The 19,041-nt window shown below is 33.9% G+C and overlaps 2 protein-coding genes across 2 annotated transcripts; both read right to left on the reverse strand.

The window, feature by feature from the left end:
* Positions 1-692, reverse strand: LOC147293934 (glu S.griseus protease inhibitor-like). Its single transcript, XM_086233971.1, has 2 exons — positions 611-692; positions 1-485 (listed from the first exon to the last, which is right to left on the reverse strand). The coding sequence occupies exons 1-2, from the start codon at positions 627-629 to the stop codon at positions 292-294; spliced, it is 213 nt and encodes a 70-aa protein (XP_086090097.1). The 5' UTR covers positions 630-692; the 3' UTR covers positions 1-291.
* Positions 693-3,042: 2,350 nt separating this feature from the next.
* On the reverse strand, positions 3,043-3,512 carry LOC147293935 (glu S.griseus protease inhibitor-like). The gene has a single exon (XM_086234103.1). The coding sequence runs from the start codon at positions 3,461-3,463 to the stop codon at positions 3,251-3,253; it is 213 nt and encodes a 70-aa protein (XP_086090229.1). The 5' UTR covers positions 3,464-3,512; the 3' UTR covers positions 3,043-3,250.
* Between the last annotated feature and the right edge of the window lie 15,529 nt (positions 3,513-19,041).

Genomic DNA, 19,041 nt, shown 5'->3' on the forward strand with positions numbered 1-19,041 from the left:
TCTTGAATACAAATATTATTGCATTGAGAATTAATACAAGTACCCCTTATTTCATTAATTTCACTTAACCTAGCTTGATTGATGTTGAAAGCCTAGCTTGCTCTCCAACCATTAATCTTATTTAGCTTCGTATAGAATACACAGTGAAAGAACAACAAATTATTTAGTTTACAATTAATACAATACATGGTGAATAAAACTCCTTATTTGATTATCAATTCGCGTAATTTACTTCAAATACGTACTGTTAAAAGAGAACTAGTAGCCCTGAAGTGAAGCTCTTGGTCGAAATTAACCAATTGTAGGGACCCTAGTAACGATGCCATCAGTATCGACCCAAACCCAAACCCTATCACACCGGAATTGTTGGTCGACAATTGTTCCTTCTAGTACGACGATAGCATCGACCAAAGAATTCTCCCTCTCAATTGTTTCCTCTGCAACAGTCCCCTGAGCTCCCAACAACTCAGGCCATGAATCCTTGCCTGCATATATAAACTCCAAAAACTTGTTACATTAAATGAAAACATATATATATAAATTAAGCTTATATATTATTTAGTGGCATGCATTCATATATAGTTGTAAACAAGCACTTGTTCATGATTACCTTGACATTCAGATGCCATCCTCGCTTCTTGTTCTAATTTAGGCTTTTAATTAATCTCTGATCTCTCTTTGTAATGTAGCTTGTGATGTATTGGCATGGGGAAGAGATGCATATTTATAGTTGTAATTGTCATTGAACAGCTTGTGGTTAATTGGTCATTATTGACTATTTGGATGTTACACTTGTTAGGTAGGCTGTTTGCATGCTTTTGTTGACACAAATATTACATCATATATATAATATAGCAAACCTTGTCGCCAAGAATGAATATTAATTGCGTCTATCTCTATGATTCACGCGCGATGACCTTAACCATGTAGAGAAGCAAAGTGAAGAATAGCTAGTATTTTGGTATGAAAATGAAGAATAGTATTTGGTCAGTGTTAGTGAAATCTAGTTTGATACACGTACTTAGATGATAGCTATTGTTGACAAAATCTGCTGAAAGACATAAGATATAATTATGGGAAAAAGTAGGGATAACCAGCTCAAGAAATCTGGTATCAATCTTGGACAAATATTTCTTCTTTTTTTTTTGGCCACATAATATAACATTTCTTCATATAATTTGACTTGGAAACTTATTTGAATGGACTGGGAGCTTAGAAAGTCTGAGCTTAGCCGGCCCACATAATGGGAACAACTTCACACAAGTTTTCATTTCCAACTTAACTTTTGTCTTGACTATATTCAAATGTGGAGTTTTACCTCAGAAAAACGTCGGCACAATTTAATTAGTGAAATATTTTATACTTAATACACCTAATGTTTGCAATTTTGAAGTCCTTATAGGTAGCACAAGTGGTAAGGGTAAATGGGGGAATGAGTTATGAATAGACTAGGCCTAGGGTTAAATCTCCTCCAATATAACAAATAAAAACATTAATATTCACAATTCTTAACAAACTCTTATAAAACCCCAATTGATTAATATTTATTGTCCTTCTACTTCATTCCGCTCCATAATTGTCAAGACTTTAACCATCGTTAATTATGATCGATCACACACATGTCGCATGTGCATCTTAATCAAACCATACACTAATTATGATCAAATTCAAACTCTTATCATTTTAATTTCATACCCAAAATTTTATTTTGTCTCAATTTGATATATAATATGACTGTTGTGAAATTAGGGTATTTTAGTCAACCGAAGTTCATGAATGAACATATGCAAGACACATGACCAAAGTTTGTTAATATTATTTAACGGGAGTCACATTAATTATATACTAAATTGAGATAAACCAATAATTTGGGTATCAAGTTAGGACAAATAATATATAGTTTGGTATTTAATTAATTGAGATAATGATCAAAGTTTAAATATCAAAAGGACCAGGATCCTCTACCCTCTCACCTCTTCCCCTTTCTTTCTCTCTCTACTCCCTCTTTGATGGCTAAGATTAAAGCATGGTAGGAAAATGAGTAGGGGATTCTGGTCCCAAATTGAAACCCATTTTTCTCATGCATGAAGAAAGACAGTGCTGCATAGGAGGAGATATTCGAATTATATTCTATATGCACTCTGCATGAAGGCGTACGCACGTGGCTACATGAAAAGATACAGGGGTTTCCTAGAGCAAAACTCACTTGGCCAAAAGACCTATTATCGAAAATGGTGCATATCCAGCTTTAATCAAATAAATGGACGGTTTCATCGAAAATATTTGGTTCGTCTATTTGTTTGATCAAAGTTAGATAGACAAATGATTTTTGATTTGACTGATTTTTTTCAAGGATGCATGATCTATCAATAGAGATGTAAAATGAACGGTTCGAATTAACACAAAACGACTCGTATAGACCCCTCAAAGAGATCTCTCATTTGAAGGCACATGTATTATATATATATATATATATTTATTCTTGGGTTCTATGCCACGCAGAGGGTTCTTTGTATAGTGTATTAAAACCTTTTTAAACGTCTAAAAACATAATCGATCTGTAATTAATTCTTAGTTCCATTAACCCTTTTTTTTTTTTTTTGCCTCTATTCCATTAACCTTTTTAGCTACTAATTTCTCATCTCATAAATTACTAGCTAGATCAATTGCTATCCATGCATTTCCTGTTGGAGCTAGCTTGCTCTTATCAATACTTCATTAAAGGAGCAATATTCTCCCAAAGCACCAAACAAGAGGCCATGTATTGAACTGGTGATTTACCAAAATAGCCATAAGAATTAATTGACGGCATAGAGTACTAGTAGAGTACTGTAATTGATGTGTTAATTTATTAATTATTGGCCGGAACACATGCAAGAGTGGAGCTTTAGTTCCAAATTGCCACGCCTACAATTACTTTTGATGGTTGAACCTAATTGAACAGAAACAATAACTAATTAAAGAGAAAATAGATATATGATGGAAAATTAACAATAACAGTACTAGTACTCAATATATACTTATCAACTTTATCAAGCCATTCTTAATTATTAATGTTGCTTCACACAGAACTTACATACATCAGAAGAAAAATAGATAATTATGTAGTCTTTAATATAGATATTATTGCATGGAGAATTAATACAAGTACTCCTTATTTCATTAATTTCACTTAACCTAGCTTGGTTGATGTGAATTATATATTAATTAAGCCCTTACAGAGGAGAGCCTAATTATACTTGACACATATTTAACCAATTGTAGGGACCCTGATGACAATGCCACGTTTATCGACCCAAACCCGAACCCTATCACACCGAAAATCAGCAGTCACGAACGATCCTTCTTTGACGATCACAGCATTCACTAAAGAATTCTCGCTCTCAATCGTTGCCTCTGCATCCTTCCCTTTCTCTCCCACCAGCTCTGGCCATGAATCCTTTCCTCGACATTCAGATGACATCCTTTTACTTTTCTATGTATCACTCTCTCTCTCTCTCTCTCTCTCTCTCTCTCTCTCTCTCTCTGTGTTTCTGATGATAAGATCTCTCTTGTGTTGTATTTAATTTTGTGTGAATTGGGATGTGTTGGGGTACTTGTGTATTTATAGTAGTATCACATATGATGCATTGCATTTATAGCTTGTAGTTGGTTGTTAATTGTTATTTGACTTTAGGTGTAAGGTGTGTTACGTAGGCTCAAAATTAATTTGCTTTGTCTTCACGCCTTATATATAGTATACAAACTTTCGAAACTTTCAGAAATTGTAAAGTTGAACCACCGATTCAGTTGGTTCACAGTCTGAACACCTGGTTTAGATTTACAATTTGTATTGGTAGGGTGATGCATGCCTTATTTTTAGATAGTCTGATAAAAAATCAACCTACCAAGCTTATCCTCAAAGTTGTCTCTATCTCTATGATCCAAAAATGAACTAGACAAAACGTGTAGAAGCAAAACGAGGATATTCGAATAATGCTTGGTCAATAGTATAGATTAAAGACATGCAATATTTTAACAACATATTCAAAGTCAGTTTTGTTGATTATATCACAATTGTGAATAACGTACAAAGTCAGGTCTAAATTTTTAAGGAAGCTGATGAAATGTGGTTTGTACGATATACGTACGTACTTAAATGATATGATAGGCGTTCACGAAAAAAATAAGAAGATGATATGATAGGAATTGTTGACAAAATTTGAAAGACCGGCCTAAAAGAAACATATTGGAAAAATTAAGTGGGGATAAACTCATGTGATTTAATTATCCCATTTTATGTTGAAAAACCTCCTCTGGCTGTGAAAAGCTGCATTTGACTGCTATAAAATAAGATATCCTAATAATAATATAATTAACTTGAATTAATATACTTATTTGATAAACTTAATCAGCAAAAGTCATCATTTGAAATTTGGACCTTGGGTTTGTTGATAGATAGAAAAGTAAGCGAACTGACAATAGCTCAAAAATGCATATTGGTTGTCCTAATAATTATATAATTTGTGCAATTTTATTGAAAGAAATACTAAATTTGTGTTTTATTTTGTTCATTCAGATTTAATACGAAAAAGGTTAATATAACAATAAGAAGACTCCTAGAGCCAATAAATTAAGGAAAGCACAGGATGGGCTGGTGGTTATGTTTAGGAGGAGTGGATCAACGTGATGGTCTTAAGACTCCTAGGGCATGTTTGGTACACCGTATTAGAATTTGGATAGGAGTAAATAGTCCATGTCAGTTGTTTGATGTCAACTTGTATTATTAATTACCTGACTATGTAAACCATACTTGCTTTTAATTAATACTCTCCTTACTTGACTAATTAATACAACTCACACACCCAGGATTAGATAATACACGCTTAATTATAAAAATATGGAAAACAAAAACACGCTTGAAAACCAAGAGACGCTATTTTTATATATCTTCTTCTTGTACATCGTCCCATCACCATAGCCCAGCCTCTGGCCACCACCCCGGTACCCCTTCCATCCCTTCACCTTGTCGGCGGTTAAGACCAGCAACCCCTCTCTCTCTCTCTCTCTCTCTCTCTCTCTCTCTCTCTCTCTCTCTCTCTCTCTCTCTCTCTGTCACCTTTTCGGCGGTTATTGTCTTATGTATCTTTCCATGGGCGAATTCCAAGTATACATCAATAAAATTTTCTCAAATTGCCAAAAGACCACATCGCGATCGAGGAGTACCTTGAAATGCTATTGATCATTATCTTAATTTGTATACATAAATGCGTTAACAAAAATTTAATTGTTTTATTCTCCCATAAAGTGCTAGCTATTAACCTATGGTAATGTTTGAGATCTCCTTGGCTTTTACGTGATATGATTACCAAAACATTGTTTCTTATGCATTAGAAGTTTAAAAAGGAAAATATATATATATATTGACAAGAATGCTCTAAAACTAACTAGTTAGTAAGTTAATACAAAACTAACCACCTGCGATTAGATAATACAAGCTTAATTACAAAGACTTTGGAAAACAAAAACACTCTATCTACGTGAAAACCAACAAACCTCTTTTCATCTTCTTCTCCCTAGGGTTCTTCTCTGCTATCTTTTCCATAAGTTATTCTCTTCGCTCTTCTCCAAGTATCCATCTCTCACTCTCACTCTCTCTCATACTCTCTCCAATATGCTTCTTCTTTATTCTTCTCTCTTCATCTTCTCTTTCTTTATATATTTTCTCTTCTATGCATGGTGTCTGATTATCTCTTCTTATCATTTTTTTTAGATTTATTAAATTATGAGAATATATGGATTAGTTCATGTCCTCTTGTCCTATAGATTTTGGCAAAAACTAAAGAAAAAAAAAATTTCTTGTCATATGAATCTTGCCAAAAATAATTTGTGTCATATGAATTTCAATTTCCACTAAGTTATTAAAGAATTAAAAAAAATAGTCTAATTCTCTGCTTTCCGATGGAGTACCAAACACAGTATAATTTAGTCAGATTGTTTATCAGGAACAGTACCAAACGCCTAATAATATTATGAATAAACAGTCAGTATTCTCCGAAACAGATTAATATTATCTGACATGAATTAGTCAGTACAGTCCGACGTACCAAACAAACTCTTACTGTCTTATGTCTCTTTCCATGGGCGAATTCCAACATCAATAAAATTTTCTCAAATTTCCAAAAGACCACATCGCGATCGAGGATTCCCTTGAAATGCTATTGATCATTATCTTAATTTGTATACATGAATGCGTTAACAAAAATTTAATTGTTTTCTTCTCCCATAAAGTGCTAGCTTAACCTATGGTAATGTTTGAGACCTCCTTGGCTTTTACGTGATATGATTACCAAAACATTGTTTCTTATGCATTAGAAGTTAAAAAAGGAAAAAAATATATATATATATATATTTTTTGATGGGTTGCATTGGTTGTATACGTATTTTCTCACAACAATTTATATTAATATATATATATATATATATCCTTCACGTAATGAGATGATTATTAAAAATAACTTATATATAACCATTTATATGCCTCTTCTCACATAAAATATCAATTTGTTTTCTTTCAAAAGCACAAGATTGTGAATCCAAAGTCGATCATGCTATCTAATAACTTGGACCACTGTATATCATTTCTCTCATAACAATTCGTCATGTATTAGAATTTATAAATGATTGTAAAAGGAAGCGTATTCATCCTCCCTATGAAAGACTTTTCCGAAAGCGTAGGATACAGAAGCTGAAAAATACCCATCATATATAAAACCACTTCAATTTACTTTCTGTTTAGATGTAAAGTATCGTATACAGTTTTATAATACACCAAGGAGAGTAAAAAGTCCTAAATATAAGCAAAGAAGAACAAACATATATGATAATTAACCAATAGTGAATGAATTGAGGACTAATTAATGGCTAATAATTAACCAATTATAGGAGTCCTTGTGACAATTTCATCATCTTTGTCAACCCAGACCCAGACCCTATAGCAGTTGTAGTCGGTGATGACTACCATTTCTCCATCAATTACAATCCTAGCAGTCACAATAGGATTCTCCCTCTCAATTGTTGCTTTGGCAACCTCCCCCTCCACTCCAACAAGCTCTGGCCACGAACCCTTTCCTGAAAAATTAAATTAAGGTTCAATGACAATACATAAATATATATCTATAATCTAATTATATAAAAAACAAATTCAATATATGCTATCTAGCTTTTATTAGACAGTCTAGCCACATATCCTGTATACTTATGTGGCATACAAATTGTGAATATGAACCATTAATTTTATTGATTTTTTACTGAATGTGTAGTCGATCATATTTACACGATCATATTTACAGTTTAATAAGCATCTTATATAACTATATATACTATCTAGTAAGAGAACAATACCCATATAAGAAATTGGTACATATATATATGATATCTAGTTATACCCCTTTACAACTAGCTACTACCTTACCTTCACATTCTGACATCCTTGCTTAAATGATTGCTCCAGTCTCTTATAATACCCAGAGCTTCTATTTGTGTTTAAGTTCGCATTATGATAAATGACTATATATAGAGACTTAATTAGAGAGTAGCATTTTGATGAATTGCTTGAGGTTGGTCAATGATCATTGTTGACTTTTTAGCTGTTACGTACACCTAGGTGATGAATCGATATATATAGGAATGCATGTTGATCTTGACTAGAGCCAGCCAGTATTGTTCTTTGGTCGACAATTCTTAGTTTAATGAAGGATAAATGCCATTAGGTATATGAGTATATCCCACGTTATTCTGCCGCCACATATTACCAAGAACAAGAAAGCAATCAGAAATTTCCTTTTGTTAAAAAATTATACAACTTATTTAATAATAAGAAAATTCAAATGGTTCTTGACTTGTAAAGCACGGCAATACATAGAAGACCTAGATATCACTTTACATGCATACCAATGTATCATGTAATAAAAGGCACAAATCGTCACAATCTATTTGAGCCTGAAATATCTTTAAAGGCCACACAGTAGTGAAGATATACACAAATAATATAGGGGGAAGTGAAATTGCCCACGCTCAACATCAATGTCCAAAAAAGAGTCTAGGCCCAACAAATTTGATTTTGTTTTGATATTTTCACAACTGAGGAGTCATGGTCACCCTCTCTAATTTTTTATTTAAGTTTTAAAGAAATAAAAAATAAAACTAATGAGAAAGGTAATATTATTTGAAAATTGGAAAATACTTTTAGGAGTTAGATTTGGTGATTAAGTATTTGGTTGTGATGTGAATAGGAACATCCTTAATTCTCATCTCATGTTAGCAAGAAGAGAGAAAAAATGATGATTAGCACAACAATATATTTTAGTCATGCACTTGTAGTTTGCCTTTTTTTTTTTTTCGGGACACTACTACAAAAACACTTATTCCTAGCGGAATTAAATCGCCAGGAAAAACAATTTTTTAGCGGAAAAATAGCTAAATCTGCCAGGATTATGAAGCAGTGGCAGATAGAGTTTCCGTCAGCACTAAAACCGCAGGCAAAACACTTTTCGTGGCAGACAACTGTCTAAATCCACCAGGAATACCATTTTACGCTGACAAGGCATTAAACTTTTCCTGGCAGATATATCCGCCAGCATTAACTTATTCGCATCGGATATATCCGCCGGCATTGAGTAATTCCTGGCGGATATATCCGTTGGCATTAACTAATTCTTAGCGGATATAACCGCCAGCATTAATAGTATATTTGCCAGGAAAAATAATAAAATATATTAAAAAATCCTTTCGTAGAGGATACAACCGCTAGAATTATTGAATATATATATTAAAAAATAAATGAAATTATATTTGAAATAATTAATATAAGACATTTCCAATAATAATTATACACTGATAAAGATAAAATCTTTCAATTAACAATACATGTCAAATAATATTGTTCCTTCAATAGAAATAAGATAAAGTAGGAAACAAAAATAATCTACTCAAGTCCCGCAGCAGAACCTGAACCGGAAGCTGAATGTGACCCTGATCGTCCATGCGGACCAAACTGTCTCATAAATTCTTCATCACCTAAATTACCGGAAAATCCAACACCCGTAGAATGATGTGACCCACCAGGAGATGGCTGAGAAGGTACCTCTGGCCGATACATAGGCATCTGCAAAGGTGACTGAGGCATAAACGGCATCTGGTACATAGGATGCATCGAGAACATTCAATAAGGAAAATGTGGAGGCTGACTCTGGCCAGAAGACTGTTGTGGATGCTAGCTCTGCGGGTGTGTCTGTGTCTGCATCATCACTTGTTGTTGCTACTGCATAAACATCATCATATGTTGCTGCTGCAATTGATGATGCTGCTGCTGCTGTAGCTGAGTCTTTAACAGCTCAATTGCCTCATCTTAGGCATCATGCTTAGCTTGCACAGCCTCATGCTTCTTCTGCCATTCGAGGCACTGTGCCTCCAAAAGAGCTTCTCTTGTCTTCGATGATCTCCGAAAGAAGTACTAGATTGAGCCCTAGCATAAGGCACCATTTCAGGTGTCACCCCATGTCCATAGAGCCGAACTCTATTTTTCCTCTCAGGACCCATCTCCTCAACATACACTTATGTGCGAAGTTCAGAAGTGTTATTCGTTCCAGACTCAACCCGTGAGTCAACGGAACTCTCCATGGACATCTAATAAACAAATATTTAGATAAATTTGTAAGTAAAATTTAAGAACATAAAATACACATTATGAAAAAAAAACTAGTATCATATTTACCCCTCTCTCCTCTGATGGCACATCAATCCAACTATTGTCTTTGCGCGTGTGGGTGACACGAAAGAAAGTAACGGGATCGGGTTCAACTCCATGCTTCTTCTTCTAAAAATTTAAACCATTAAAAAATAATAATTTAGAATATATTTATGTGCCCTAATTAAATAAAATTGTAACTCAATAAGATGAAAAAAATTAACTATACTCACATAATCTTCACGAAGACGTTCAAATGTCCACGATCCTGATGTATGGCTCATCGTTTGTTGAGAACGATTACCTTTATTTTTCACAGCTATATCCTAAAAGGTCAAACAGAATATAAATTAGTCATAATTGTACATACTAGTATTATTAAATATTTGATTAAAGGTTGTCACCTGATTTTTTGGGTTATCTCAATGTTCCACCATCTTCGCCCACTGCGCAGGATCTACATTATTGGGACATCTCAACCGCCGCTGACCTGTCCTGCCAGTATAGTATTTCCCTTTCAAATATGCTCTGTATTCTTTATAAGCATGTTCAGCAATGGCCAAAGTCATGGTCTTAATCACAGGCATTTTTACCAAATCCTCATCACGAAAAGTGATAGTGCCCTACATCCATAAAAAATTAAAAAAAAAACAATTATATGTAAATATTTACAGGTATTGTATTTTTAATATTATTTTAAAAAAATCAATTGATATTTGTATTCTGTCCCATAAAGTGTTCTTTGTTTCTTCTTCAACCAATCTTCAATCATGAACTAGAAGAACATTATTGGGATCTTTTACTTCAGAAGATATAAACTTAGAAAACTCTATACTGTTTTGAGAAATACACTTCCCGCTCGGACTAAATTCACAATACTCTTTACCCCTATGATTTTTACCAGCCCACTTAATCTTTTCGGGACCACGTCTTCTCCTTTGGGGCATTGCTACATCTTAATCCAAATTAATATACATGAATGACAAAAATATTGTAAATAATAGAATAAATAAAAATTTACATAAACAAACTATAGCTTACCATTTGAACTAGCCTCAACCTGCTCCTCGAGGTGCTCGTTCATATATTCTTCATTATCACTCATCTAATAAATTATAATTAACTATATATATATATACACCACCAAATACATACTACATAAATATTAATTAATTAAATAAAAATAAATTGCTATAAAACAAATATATAAACACACAAATATATTTTAACGTGGAAAACCCTCGAAAGGTAAAAACCACTGGACCTAATCCAGCACAAAAAAAAATTCACTAATAAAACAGTATTACATAGGAGTTCTTAATTACAAAACAACACAAAAAATATTCACAAAATAATCAATAATAATTTATGATTATTTATATATGTCAAACAAATAAATTAAATTCACAAAATATTCACAAATAAGTTGTATGTTTGTTAATCTACTTAACCTTTTTTTTAATTTTTATTTGAACTGTAACAAATAAATTATATCTACAAATAAGTTGTTCTATATTTATTTATCTAATTAATCCAAATTTTTAAAAATTTTCAGTCAATTTTATTTTTAATTTGAAATAGAACAAATGAATAAATTAAGTTCACTAATATGTTATATTTTTATTTATCTATTTAACCAAAATTTGCATTTTTTTTATTTCTCCTATTATTTTTATTTTTAACGTTGATACATGAACACTAACATAATACTAACATTTTTCATATATACTACCGTAATAATTGTATATTAGCTAAATAATTAATATTTTTCATACTACCCTAATAATATATTAACACTAACATACAATGCAAAAAATGAACACAAATCTAACATATACATATATATCAATTAAATCAAGCATATATAATTTTTTTAACATATCTAACATATATTAACATATTTCAACACATCAACATATAAAAACATATAAAAAAAATATTCAAGCTAGTCATAGAAAAACCTTGTTGCAAAATCAAAATCACCACTCAAATCTTGCTGCACCAAAAGGTTAATTGGCCTGCAAAAAAAAAAAAAACACAAAAAATCACATATATAACAATAATGAAAATGGATATACAAATACAAAAATTAAATATAATATAGCATATACAAAAATCAAATTCGGCATACCCCCAAAGAATTCAAGAATGAAGTGGATTTTGGCCTCTGAGATAAGAAATTGGAGAAGATTTGGATAAACCTAACAAATTATAAAACAAAATCAGAAAAAACTTAACAAAATCTGAAAATAAAATCAGAAATAAGAGAGAGAGAGAGAGAGAGAAAGAGAGATTACCGGAGCTTGGTGGCGAGCGTCGTGGTGGAGCCGGAGCCGAGCGTGGTGGTGGCAGCGATGAAGAGGAAGAAGAAAGAAGAAAGATGGAGAAAGAGCAAGAAGAAAGGAGGAGGAAAAAGAAAGAAGCGGCGTGAGGAAGAAGAGAAGGAGGAAGAAGCGGCGCGAGGAAGAAGAGAAAAGGAAGGAGAAGAAGAAAGAGGGTGCGCACTAGGGTAAGTACTCAATCCTGGCGGTTCAATCTGCCAGGATTGAGTTAACGCGGGAATTTTCACGCTCACTCAATCCTGGCGGATTGGACCGTCAGGATTGCTAAATGCTGGTCTATTCCGCTAGCATTGATCAATACTGGCAGTCCAATCCGCCAAAATTGAGTGAGGCGCGAGAGTTTTTCTCTCACTTACTCCTGTCGGATTGGTCCGCCAGGAATTCTTAAGCATTCGTGGCGGACAACTCTAATCCGCCAGTATTGTCCGCCAAGAATGGGCATTTTTGTAGTAGTGGGAAAGATGGATCGAACTTGAGTGCAATGAGGGCAATTCTATGGCCCTTTCAACTGCCCGCATTACCTCAACAACTGTAACCATCCTAAATTCCCCTTAAGCACTTAAAAGAAAAAAACTTGGCGACGTCGTCCGCATCTGGATCGGTCGGGGGTGAGAGGGGTGCGGGGTTTTTGGGTGAAGGTGGGTAGGGAGGGATGGAGGAGGGGGACATCAGGACATGTACTGCTGGGTTTTTAATTGGGATTAATTGCAGGAAAAAAAAAAAGAAGGAGAAGAGGATGGATTTGTGGGATCTGCTGGGTTTCTTAGGTTTTTTAAAACTTTATTATATGCATTTGCAATAAAAAGAAAAAAAGGAAGAAAAAAAAGGGAAGGAGGAGAATGAGGAGGAGTTCTGCGGGTGCATCTTATATTTTATTTTGACAACACACATTTAGCTAATCACATTAGGCTAAAGTCTTATTTCTGTGTTAGGGAAGTATATATTTATTTGTTGTTTACCAAGTGTGGTGTTGTATGAGCAGATATCTCAAACATGCAAACCAGTGATGAAGGCCTTAGGAATGCGGGGGTCCCTCAAAGCTCTAGCGAGAGGCAAAATAGGAAATTAAAGAATGAGAAAAGTGGTGGCGATAGGATGAGTATGGTATGGTATGTGGATAAAAATAGAGGTAATAAAGCATAACGAATGTTAGGTGGTGGTTATGGTGTTGGGTGGTGGTGGGTATTTATTAACAGACTTGTTTATCTTCTTGGCAAAAGCAAAAGAAAAAAAAAAATTTCTTATCATATGAATCTTGTCAAAAATAATTTGTGTCATATGAATTTCAATTTTTACTAAGTTATCAAATAATTTAAAAAAATAGTATAATCCACTGCTATTCGACGGAGCACCAAACACAATATGACTTAGTCAAATTATTTATCAGGAACAATATTAAACACCTGATAATATTCTGGATAAACAGTCAGTACTTTCCGGAACAGATTAATACTATCCGATAGAAATTAGTCAGTACAATCCGACGTACCAAACGAGCCCCTAGCAAGATTAAAGGAAAAAGGTGAAAGAAAGAAAGTGAAGGTGGGCTCGTGTACATGGTTTGGATTGTTACCGGGTGGGTTAGAGCTTTATTTCCTAATTCTAGTAAATCAAGGAGAGTCGGAGAGAATTTTAGGTATAACTGATCCATCGTCACGTGGTGTAACAAATTATATGCCATAATATGGGTAGATGTTATTAATATGATACCCTAGGACAGATAAACATGTCGTTCAACAATACTCTTATATGTTAGATTGATTACACCACATAGCGGTGTATCGATTACACGAAAAAATTCTCGTAAGAGACAATTAGATGAAATAAATAAGTGTGGGCCTCATCATTACTTGAAGTCGGCAAAGAGACTCCTACTAGCACCCAAATTTCCCTTGTGATGCTGAGAGTTTGCCTCTATCTAAAGAGAAGCCTAGCAGTCGACAACTATTGGAGACTTTCTCTCTCAGACTCCCTTTTGTTTTAGGTTTTATTTTCTTGTTATGGAGAACTAAACTCGATCCCTAGCTTTAGCTAGGGAAAATCTGACAATTTATCAATGTAATTTATTAGTTTGATTCAATTTTGGGTTTCAATGATTATTTTTTTCTATGTGGTTGATTTAATTTAATATATAGTTTTTTTCTTTGATTTAATTGATGAGTGTTTGATGCAATTCATAGGTTTAGTCATGCTTTTCCCATAGTTTAGAAAATCATTTATGCTTTTAATAATTGAGAATAACTTGTAGATTAATATAATTTCGATGGATATTGTTTCTTAATAGTTTGTCGCCTAAGGCTAAGGGTATAAGTTATGCTTGGAATTATCCTAAAAGAAATTGAAAAGTGTTTTTTATGATTTTGATCAACCACTATAGAAAAATTACTTTTGTGATATATTTTTTAAAACAATTGTAAAATTTTCTGATTGAGGGCAGTTCCTAGTTGTACCTTAATTGAGTTATAAAAAGAATCAAATTAATGGATTGCATGTTTAAGTTCTAGGTGGAACCCTAATGCCTTAGTGTTTTCTTATTATTGAATTTTTCCTCGACTCAAACCTTGTTTAATTTCTCTATCACTTGTTTCAGTTCTCTTAATAAATTCTGTGAACTTTTTCACTACTCTTCCGTGAATTCGGCACTCAACTTTTGAGTTTATACTGTTACACAACACTTGCACTTGGGTTTAGCAAGCACAAACATTTGAGTTTCTTTCTTTTTCGATCTGGTTAGAATGAGAGTACTGCAACAAGCTATATATATTTATGATTTTGTTTAATTATCAAGGGTGATCGTGGGTGATCTCTTTTTCATATATTCTAAAACAAATCTAACCTTGAATTAATTTTGTTTTCCATATATCCAGGTACGTTAATTAGTGTTTACACTTGCCAATTGGTACAAAGTGCTCTTAATTAATTAAGACAACTACATGGATGAAGCACATGCATACGAGTGTGTAACATGATGTGGTGTGAGAGTGGGTATGTAGTTTGGAACCAGTGAGAACAAGGATATCAAAATGGGGTGACTGTGTGAGCTGGGCTTACTGGACTTCCAAACGAATGAGGAGTATTGGGCTCGGAGTTGTTGAATAGGCTGGGTTATGGGCCAAGGTACAGCCCGTACAGCCCTTATATGAGTAGTATTAGAGTTGTGTACTAACTATTATCCCAACTCACGTGGCACTTTTTCATTTGTACTAAGTATGATGTCCTTCCAACATGGATTCACGTAGACCATCGTGCCACCATACTAAACTCACATATCATTTATCATATCATTTACCACATTAGTTAGTGAATAGTGACCAAAATTTGGATTAATAATTTGTCTATAATATTAAGTATTATCCTAGCTAGTTGATAGTGATAGATTAAAGCTAGGCATGGGAGGGATGGGGTGAATACAAAACTTGGATAATAGTTTGAATAGTATTATTAACCAAAAATTGGATAAAAAATTGGATAATAGTTTTTTGGTACACAGTTGAGATAATAGTTTGAACGCAACTAATGAATTTGTTGTATAAACCACATATATTTTCTTCTTTTTCTTGTCTTAAAACCACATATCTAATGAAAGATTTCAAAATTCGCTCATAAATCTTAACTCAAGTGGCATGTGATGGATGAGATGAGGGTAGATCTGGGTTCAAAATTAAGAAACTGATGAAAAAGTAAAAGGAAAAGATCTAACTGATAATTTCCATTTGTTTTATTTTTTTGTTCCACAACCAGGTATTCATATAATTATATTCAAAGAGTCTTCTTTCATTGTTCTAATGAACCTAACATATATAATTAACTCGAAAACTTGTTGAAAGGATGTTATTAAGAAAATAAGATGCTTGGAAATCTGAGAGTTTAGCTAGTAAGACTCGCCCTTTGCATGAGTAGAATGATTTACTAATATCTATTTTTAACTAATGAATTAATTAACATTGATTAATATAGGTTAACATTTGAATGAGCATAATGTTCACAAGCCATTTGAATCATTTGAATGGAATGATCAATGAATATATTTATCAATGGTCACAGTGTCATGAATAGTGACACTGGGAAACTGCAACACAGAGATATCCCAGAAGGATATTCCCTTGTGTATGGTTACAATTAGTCTCTGAATCTATCAAGAACAATGAAAATCCGAACCTGAATGAAAGTGATCAATTATGAGCTATTCTTATGATGGTTCATAAAAAAGAAAAGCTCCAGCAATTCCAGAGTGTGTCTGATATCCAGTGAAACTTTCAGATTAACCTTCTTAAGAATATGGGTTGATAACTCTGCTAATGTAGTTTCTGCAATTCAAAGCTTTATTCTTAAAGGTTTCACTTCAGCAAGATCACCTTGAAATTCTATACTCATAAACAGGGAACATATTATTCATCAACCTTATACTATACTACCCTCTGTGATTGCTCTCCTTAAAGAGAAAACAGTAGTAGATGAAGAGGAAGAACAGATACAAGCAAATTAGCCACCCCCATTTCAACGCCAAATATAAGCAATTAACCTCTTGCCCATCTGCCAACTCTGCAGTTGAAGAAGAACAAGCCAGTAGTTACAAAATTGACATGTAATGCACTTAGTATATGAAACTTTCTTTAGGCCATGGCAAGAGCATCTATAAAAGCTCCACAAATTCAGATACTTTGGAGATCTGCATAAGAAAGTGTACCCACAAACTTAACTAATAATGAAAAACATTGACCAACTGTATGATAGAGAAACTGCTGCTTTATGTGTTCATCAATTCCTTAAAACAATGAAACCCAAGAAGAATGTCCCCTGTTGAGCCGTTTCTTTAAGCATGCACTTGCTCTTTTTTGGCAATTGGCATCATAAAATTAGGTCCATGAAACTGCAGGGGATGAATCCCAACAATGTATCCTGCATCTTCATCTGAGCATTATCTTTTACATGACAACGGCATAAACCATAGAATTTGAATTTGAACACAGCATTGCACATCAGAAAATGTTACAAGAATCACCATATTACTAGATTCTACAATGCCATTTCATGCTGCATAACAGAACTTACACTGCAGAATGCCACAATCAAGTTGGTCACATTTCATAAATTAGCCTCGTAGCCTCATTTGTATTCTTACTCTTTCTGTAGCCATTGATTAATATATTATATATTAGGTTCATGACCCTTTCAAATCATATATAGCAGCACCAAATATTTACAATGCCCTGTCATCTGACATTCTGACCTTTCAAACAATATCCATTGATCAATGTATTGGGCGTAATCCTATTTGGTATTAAGCCTCTTTGGGTCATAAGAATGTTAAAGAGGTTATCACATTGGGTAACACAATATTCTCAGCTTCCATTTTCTTCAAAGTTCTGACTATCGCATCCTTCCTCACAAAATCTGTCAATGATCATCGGGTTATAAATTTTTATTTACATCATGCTTGGTCCTCCCCTGCTCACTTACTCATTGACTAAGGACTAATCCAAAAGTGCTCATCTCTTTGTTCTTAATCTTGCTTTGGCTTACAAAGGATTCAATCAGCATATTAGTTGATGGATGCGTCTGAAATCCAATCTGAGGGATGGATAAAATCCAATATCATGCCAACCCCACAAAGAACACAAATCTAAATGTAAAAGCGTCAAGGGAATACCATGCATCTAACATTCTAAATCCAATTGCTCGCACCCACAACAGCTTTGAGTTACAAGTACAATCCAATTGCCTAGACCTAACCAACACAGAGAAATATATAAGCACACAGCCGATGATATTATCCTCAAAATCAACACAAAACCAGAAAGAGCCTGCCGACCCACTGAGTCCTCAGTCCAAACACAAGCACACAAGTAGGACTGAATCAACTCAATCGGTAGTTCCCAGACCCATCCCACCACTCAAATCATGTGAAATTCACTCATTCTTAACCCAAGAGGAAAAGAACGTAGTCACAAAAGCAGAAGAGAGAGCAAAAAAGAAAAACTACAATAAAAGAAAAAGATGAGATTTACCTATCCATCAGGAAAAAATGAGTTGAAATAACTACTAACAATACAAAGCCAGCGCCTTTAAAATCTAAAAATATCAAAACCCAATTAAAAATTTATAGTACAAACAATGATATGTGCAACTTTTTGGGTGGCAGGATATCTAAATCATCTATGCACAACTATACCCACAAGTCACAACTCCATGACTTCGAAAACACAAACCATAACTTGGGACAGAAAATTAGCAAACAAGAGAAAAAGAACACAGTTAATGATGGCAGTGAAATTAGATCCAAGCTATCATAAAAGTACCCCAAAAAAATAATGCATGCTACCAAAAAAGAATAGATCTGCTTCTTCTCACAGAGAAACACACTGTCCTCAATGTAAAACAATAGTAATGGACCGTCAGGGTACAAAACAGCTAGTATTTGGTGTAAAACGAAAGAGATCAATGAATGAACATAGAGGGGTCCAGTTCATCTCCTTATACAGAGAAACACGGTAGAGAGATCAGAGAAGCTTCTACGTGTCAGCCTGTTTTTCTCGACCGTGATTCCTCTGTATAAACAAATGGAATGGACCCTTTTGACACCATGAGAAGAGGGTATCGCCTCAAGAGGCTGAAAGGCGGGACGGATCTAACTATAAAGGGAATGGTTGGTGATGTGGGTATTTATAGGCAAAAAGATGCTACACATGTCTGCGTGCTTATTCCCACGAAAACCCTAGTCAAGTCAAAGAGTCCAAACATGACTACAATTCTTCATTATGGATGAGACCGTAGGTCTTGCTTTGGCTAGCAATAATAATAATAATAATAATTTTTCTGAATTTTTAAGATTAATTATATTTAATATGTGCAATGTGTGACATGTTTAAGTGAAATCGATTAGGTTATCGAACCAAAAACACACAACCGACCTCCGATCGATAGCAACTAGAATGCTATTTTTCATACCAATACCGATTCGATGAATGACAG

This window comes from Dryas octopetala, chromosome 2 (genome assembly GCF_963921425.1).
Source record: "Dryas octopetala chromosome 2, drDryOcto1.1, whole genome shotgun sequence".
Lineage (NCBI taxonomy): Eukaryota > Viridiplantae > Streptophyta > Magnoliopsida > Rosales > Rosaceae > Dryas > Dryas octopetala.

Excerpts from the sequence above, each read along its gene's own strand:
- LOC147293935 (XM_086234103.1), bottom strand. The coding sequence starts at position 3,463 with ATGTCATCTGAATGTCGAGGAAAGGATTCATGGCCAGAGCTGGTGGGA.